Consider the following 7,250-nt stretch of genomic DNA (forward strand, 5'->3'; position numbering starts at 1 on the left):
CTCGTGTGTCAGAGTCTTTTTAAAATCTGCTGATTCAGAATTCACTGTGCTCAACCCACTTTGAGTGTTAGCGAAGGAACAAGGTCGACTCCTCCTTGTTGTGTCTGTGGGTTTGAACCTGTGAAGAAGTGAAACCCATGGGGAGAGGCGGTACGATCATGTGTGTCATGTTGTGCAGCACATGCTCTAATAATTCTGTTCTGCTGAAGATCACTGGGGTGATTCAGACTCATGATAGAATCTGATGTATTTACTCTCTTGCTTTAGGCAGAAAACTCAGCATTAGACATTAAACCATCTTTTCACACTTCCATGGTTTCACAGATTCTCTAATGATCAGGACTGATATTTCGGACGAAGCCGGTTGATTGGGTCAGAGCTGCGAGCACGACTCCAGGGAAGCTGACTCACCTTTTCACTCATCTTGAAATCGTCATGGTCCCTGAACGCATCATTTCTCTGAAGCTTTCTAATCACATAGTGTTCGCTGTGTGTGTGTGTCGGTGCATTTGTCATCATGTTGTAACCATGTTGTTTAGGTCAGAACCAAACCAGCTGCAGGACAGGGGGCGGGGCTTTGATGAGAGGACCAGTAGGAATGAGTTGAATTCTTCTTTCCCTGTGTCCGGCTCCACCCCCGCTCCTCCTTTTGACCATGTTGTTTATTTTAATGTTCATTAAACATCCGTCCACATTGTTGTGAAATGTCCCCAGAGCTTGAACCTTGTAATGACTCACATGAAACTCTCCTGTTGAGACACGTGGTTAAATCATCTTTCTTCTTACTGGAAAACAAAGGTGATGATAAAATGAAGTTTTATGAGAAATGAATGAAAGGACGTGGTCTGGGTCCAGAAACCCAAACTAACCAGATCACAGGAAACAAATGATCAAAGAAACAAAGGCCGGTTCAGTCATGAGACAAAGGAATCAGATGTTTATTAAGATTTGTTTGAGCAGAACCAGGTGGAAATCACCACGTTTCTCTTCTCTGATCAGGTAAATGAAGTACAGACTTCAGTAAAGATTATAATTCACTTGAGAAAGAAGAAACTGTCCGGAGCCTCGTGGACAGGTTCCAGATGTTGGTTTCACAGTCTACATCCTGCCAGGTAGGACGACAGGTCATGGCCCTGACAGTTACGACGCCACGCCACCCTGAAAACACACACAGGGACGTCACTCATCTGTCAACACGTGAGGTGAACCCTGTCAATCATGGGATCAGGTCTCACCAGGCTCCGATCCCGGCTGGATCCTCGACCACTCGTTTGGCACATCTGATCGCCACGCTGATATCATCAGTCAGGAGCTCTGTGGACACACAGGACATTGTTTTACAGAATGAAGACATTTTTCACCCAACGTTAGTGATAGAGGGTAAAATATTTGTTGAATATAATATAAGTTGTAAAGGGTTAGGGTTAGGTTTGTAAATGATGCAGGGAGACTGGGCCTTCACCGGACATGTCCCAGGAACAAGTTCCCAGCTTTATATATTTTAACAACTCCCTAATTTTTCATACATTTTAGAGCCTTTTTAATGGGTCCCGCCATGATACCTTTTTTCATTTTATGAGATGTTGTATCGGGGAATATAAAAGAAGAGTACTTCAAATTGCCATGTATTGTTATACATTAATATATTTTGATGAGAAGTATTTTTTATCTGGTTTATTATATCGATTAAAATGTACCCGACGTTAGTGTTGGTGTTACTAAGTGTCCGTTAGTGTTCTGGGGTTAAAGGACCAGGACCCACATGATGAACAGTGTGAAACAGTGTGAAACAGTGTGAGTTGTGAGTTTGGTTGTGTTGGTTCTTCACTGACCACTGCATCTGATGTTACAGGCATTAGAAGTTGCCGTCTGGCCGTCGTTGCACCACCAGCGACTGTTGATCTGGAAGATGCCGTAGTCTGTGGATCCATCAGTGTTGTGGTTGATGGCTCTTGTGTTGTAGTTCGACTCCCCTTGACTCAGACAAACCCCTGAAACATCAAGAACACGTTTGTTCAACATGTAGCAACGATTATGATTTATTATCTCCATGATTCTTTGGTTCAGACATTAAATAAAGACAAAGACACGTCCACTTCCTCCCACTGTAAAAACATGAAGCCAAAATATCTACAAACGCTGCCATCTTGTGGTGATGAAGCCCCGCCCTACACTGTAAGACGCATCATGAGTCAGTCTCAGCTGTCAATCATGAGGCCACCTGAACAAACATCAGTGAGATAAGAACGACCGAAAATGAGAGAAGCCATCTTTGGCAAACATTTATTTAACGTCTACTTGGATTTTTTAGTTTGGTCCATGTCCCACCTGCTAACATGGAGGAGGAGGGTTGTGAAATATACTGCAGCCAGACACCAGGGGCCACACAATGGGCCTAGCATTCATAACTGCTATGACCCCATTTAAACACCAGGGGCAGTAGAGCTTCTCTGCTGGTGTTGAGTGTCTTCTGGTTTCTGCTTCAACCCAGAGTCCTGAATCTAGCCTAAGACTTAGTGAGGTGCTGGTATGGAAACATGGTCTTCTTCTACATGATGAATCTATCTAACCCTAACCCTCTGACTTAGTGAGGTGCTGGTATGGAAACATGGTCTTCTTCTACTTGATGAATCTATCTCACCCTAACCCTCTGACTTAGTGAGGTTCTGGAATGGAAACATGGTCTTCTTCTACATGATGAATCTATCTAACCCTAACCCTCTGACTTAGTGAGGTTCTGGTATGGAAACATGGTCTTCTTCTACTTGATGAATCTATCTAACCCTAACCCTCTGACTTAGTGAGGTTCTGGTATGGAAACATGGTCTTCTTCTACTTGATGAATCTATCTCACCCTAACCCTCTGACTTAGTGAGGTTCTGGTATGGAAACATGGTCTTCTTCTACTTGATGAATCTATCTAACCCTAACCCTCTGACTTAGTGAGGTGCTGGTATGGATACATGGTCTTCTTCTACATGATGAATGTATCTAACCCTAACCCTCTGACTTAGTGAGGTGCTGGTATGGAAACATGGTCTTCTTCTACATGATGAATCTATCTAACCCTAACCCTCTGACTTAGTGAGGTGCTGGTATGGAAACATGGTCTTCTTCTACTTGATGAATCTATCTAACCCTAACCCTCTGACTTAGTGAGGTGCTGGTATGGAAACATGGTCTTCTTCTACTTGATGAATCTATCTAACCCTAACCCTCTGACTTAGTGAGGTTCTGGTATGGAAACATGGTCTTCTTCTACATGATGAATGTATCTAACCCTAACCCTCTGACTTAGTGAGGTGCTGGTATGGAAACATGGTCTTCTTCTACATGATGAATCTATCTAACCCTAACCCACCCACTGTACTCACAGTTGGCCAGGCTGTTGCCTCGGTAGCCGTCCATCCCTTGGCTCTTCAGCACTCGGGCGAATTCACATCGTTCGTAGACTCGAGCGCTGGCCACAGCCACGAGAAGCAGAAACACCAGAGTCCTCATGATGATGCTCAGATGATGTCTTCACCGCTGCAGCTCAGGGGCTTTTATACTGGACCAGCTGTGTTGGTTTTAGATCCGTTATCTGTGGAACATGTGATGTGAAGCACAAAGGCCGATTCCCAGTTCAACTTCCTCTGCGATTAGAAAAGAGAAGTAAACTCGAGGACGAGTTCCTGTTGCACCAGTGGTCCACGTGACTTCCAGTTAAAGTTCAGTTTCCTTTAAACACAGTTCACTGTTAGTGTCCTTGAAGTTACAGTGTTGAGTTATTCTCAAACATTGACTTAGCGGAATCGTTGTGTGTTGTTACATAATCTGACAAACTGGGAAAGATTTGATTTGTTATTTTGGACTTGTGTTGAACCAATGCAGATTTTATTCGTTTTTTAATTATTTCTAAACCCGTTTAACGATCCTACGAATCATCAGCCAAAGGGTTAGGGTTAGGGTTAGGGGGTGTTTCCTGATTCGATAGTGGCCAGGCTGCTCTTTGATTGGTTAGTGGGTGACATACAAAATAAAACAAATACTGGGTTTAATTTACAAACTTGATTTCATTCTTCATCCATGAGTCTTTAAATGGTGTATAATGAACCACAGGACAGTGGAGGATGTAAAGACTGGAGAGGAAACGGATCCTGATTCAGTGAATGTGTCTCATCATCTGATCCAACATGACTTCTCTCTGCTGAGCTGCTGCTGATGGTCTTTGTGAGAGAACTTAAATAAATGAGATGTACAGGAACAGTGTGTTCTTCTCTGTCAAAAGGAAAAGGTTTAGATGTCAATGTTCTAAGTATAACATCGTGGTTCTGTCAAGTTTCATGATTTATTTCATTATGATTCATTCATTATAATTAATTAATCCCTGCAAATCACTGAAAAAGACAAAAAAATCCTCCTGTCTCAAAAATTCCAGCCAGAAATCATCTGCAGGAGGAGAGAATAGAAGAGGAGGTTGAAAAAAGAAGTGATGAAGAGGGAACAAAGAGAGGGAGGGAGGGATTAGAAGCACTGAAGAATTTGAGTCAGAGGAGAATATGGACGAAGAGACAGAACGATGGAGGAAATGACTGAGAAGAGATGGAATGATGGAGGATAAAAGAGCAGGAGGAGAGAGGAGGAGGAGAGGAGGAGGAGAGGAGGAGGAGAGGAGGGCAGGTTGTTAATTTCAGGGCTGGTATCTCTGAGACTGCAGAATATCCAGGGTTAGGGTCACGAAAGCAGGACTTTTATTCTGAAAGAGAAGCGCTGACCCTGGGACACAGACTGAGGGACGGAGGGATGGAGGGATGGAGGGACGGAGGGATGGAGGGATGGAGGATGTTTGTTGTTCGAATAAATCTTCACTTAGTTTAATTCCACATTAACATTTATAACCCAGAGCTATAAACTGATAATTACATATTAATACAGGAGCTGATGGAGGCTTCACATCTCAAACTAATGTCACTTCCCTACGACTGACGGGATGAAGGAGCAGTAATATATTCTTCATCATCGATTGGTCATCATCATCCTGGGGCCAACATCACCTGCTGCAGAACAAGAGGACCAGTGGAAGTGATGGTTTGATTTAAGTGACCCAGTCTGGACCGTCCACATGTCTCTCAGTGATAATAAGTCCAGATGTGTCCTCCGTGAGACACAGCAGCTCGTTCAACGTCTCTTCGGTGCTCCTCCTCCGCCTCCTCCTCCTCCCACCTGCTCTCCTCCTCCTCCTCCTCCTCCCACCCGTTCTCCTCCTCCTCCTCCTCCCGCTCCTCCTCCTCATCCCAGCAGGAGGTGAACCAGTGTTAACTACCTCATCATCTTCACATAATCTAATTGACTTATCCACAAATGTAAAAATGATTAAACATAACTAAATAGCTCGGGGGAGGGGGGCTCTCCAGGGCATATGTGTGTGTGTGTGTGTGTGTGTGTGTGTGTGTGTGTGTGTGCGTTTGTGTGTGTATCAATCTGGTAGAAATGTAATTACACACAGTGTGAGGGTCAAACCAGCAGAGGTCAAAGTAGCTGCTGCAGAAGCATGAAAATAACACAACACAAATTAGAAACAATTCAGTAGTTACATTTTGCGTTGGTTTGTTAAGGTTTTCAGTTTGTGTGTCGGAGATTTCTGTTTCTAACACAACACAGGCGGGGGTTAGGGCTAGTGTAGGATCTGTTCTTTATTATACTGACTAGAATAAAGTACAGATCCTAAGTGATTCTACGTTATGGGAATTTTGACATTATTTATTGTTTCCGAGGATAAATGATCATTTAAATATAAGGAAATGATTCATTAATGCAGAGTTTTATTCAGTTAAACACTTTAACTAGAAGATAACATTAAAAACGATTCATTTTATCTAGAAGAAAATTTAGACTGTAGACAAAATGACATTAAAGCTTTGCTCATGTAAACCTGAAACTAAATCTTACTTTCTTCTGAGAATCAAACATGTAGTTTGTTTAATACTCGTCTCAGATCATCGACCTGCTCAGTCGTCACAGAATGAGCCTGCAGGTGATTCAAGGTTTTCATCAGAACGTCTCATCACCTCAAGAGGATTCTAGAGAGAAACACACAGAAGAAGAGAAATGAGTGATTTCATTTATCTGCTCTTCAACTAAACACGTGATTAAAAACCAGGAGACGGAGAAACATCGAGAATATTTCATAACCGTTTGATCTGTGTAACCCAGGTTCTCTGAGTGGAGAGACCCTCCAGGCAGATCCAGCTGTTGAGGATCCACCAGATTCACATCTGCTTGTGACCGTGGAACTATCTTGAAGAGTCCTCGAGTTCCTGTGCAACACGTAGCATGGAGACATCGTAAACTGACCCATTGACGCGATAGAGAACTCGTGATCTGAATCATGTGCCCGACCCTCGAGTCGCAGCAGCTACAGATGGAAACGTTTGGCAAAAGAAAAAATTGTCAACATATCAATGATATCAAACCATATCTAGATGCATCAACGACATATGAGAATCATAGTTTATAGAAACACTGCCGACATGAAGAAGAACAAATGTCACAGTAGATCCATACTTAATAGAAAGATTGTTGTCGTCAACAGAAACATTGTTCTTGTTGCTTTTCGATACAAAGCTCACATTGAATGATTTCAGAGATAAGGCTGAAATCAAAAGGTTTTCAAGTTTTTCTCTTTGAAAGCTTGAACGTGATAGTTTCATGGTTTTCAGTTCAAAGCTCCCAACTGCATGTTCTGCTTTTCACTGCCTGCTGCCTGCTTGAGTGTTAAGGGGTTGATGTAGTGTGTCTCTGTGTGTGTGTCTGTGTGTGTGAGTGTGAACAGACTGCAGATGTATCACTGCTGTCATAGCAGAACTGCTGCAGAGAGCTGGACACAAGCTGCTAATTGATGAAGCTCCTCTGGGGACTCGTTCTCTTCAGCATCAGAGAAGAGACAGAAAACTGTCCAGGTTCAGAAGAACCTTGATAAGAAGGAGACGTGAAACCAACGTGAGACAAGAGACACGTCCACCAGGAGGTTCAGAAGAACCATGACAAGAAGGAGACGTGAAACCAACGTGAGACCAGAGACACGTCCATCAGGAGGTTCAGAAGAACCTTGATAAGAAGGAGACGTGAAACCAACGTGAGACCAGAGACACGTCCACCAGGAGGTTCAGAAGAACCATGACAAGAAGGAGACGTGAAACCAACGTGAGACCAGAGACACGTCCAACAGGAGGTTCAGAAGAACCATGACAAGAAGGAGACGTGAAACC

The 7,250-nt window shown here is 43.2% G+C and overlaps 1 protein-coding gene across 1 annotated transcript; it reads right to left on the bottom strand.

The window, feature by feature from the left end:
• Positions 1 to 909: 909 nt before the first annotated feature.
• Positions 910 to 3,615, bottom strand: LOC128424691 (lysozyme C). Its single transcript, XM_053411027.1, has 4 exons — positions 3,375 to 3,615; positions 1,833 to 1,991; positions 1,236 to 1,314; positions 910 to 1,158 (listed from the first exon to the last, which is right to left on the bottom strand). Exons 1-4 carry the CDS (start codon positions 3,499 to 3,501, stop codon positions 1,092 to 1,094), a joined length of 432 nt encoding a protein of 143 aa, XP_053267002.1. The 5' UTR covers positions 3,502 to 3,615; the 3' UTR covers positions 910 to 1,091.
• Positions 3,616 to 7,250: the final 3,635 nt, after the last annotated feature.

The sequence above is a fragment of the Pleuronectes platessa genome, chromosome 19 (genome assembly GCF_947347685.1).
Source record: "Pleuronectes platessa chromosome 19, fPlePla1.1, whole genome shotgun sequence".
NCBI classification, from domain to species: Eukaryota; Metazoa; Chordata; class Actinopteri; order Pleuronectiformes; family Pleuronectidae; genus Pleuronectes; species Pleuronectes platessa.

Bases quoted from the DNA above. Each gene is read 5' to 3' on its own strand.
- LOC128424691 (XM_053411027.1), bottom strand. From the start codon at position 3,501: ATGAGGACTCTGGTGTTTCTGCTTCTCGTGGCTGTGGCCAGCGCTCGA. The intron at 1,992-3,374 runs GTGAGTACAGTG...TTGATGTTTCAG, and splicing joins AGGCAACAGCCTGGCCAACT to GGGTTTGTCTGAGTCAAGGG. The intron at 1,315-1,832 runs GTCAGTGAAGAA...GTGTGTCCACAG, and splicing joins CTGTAACATCAGATGCAGTG to AGCTCCTGACTGATGATATC.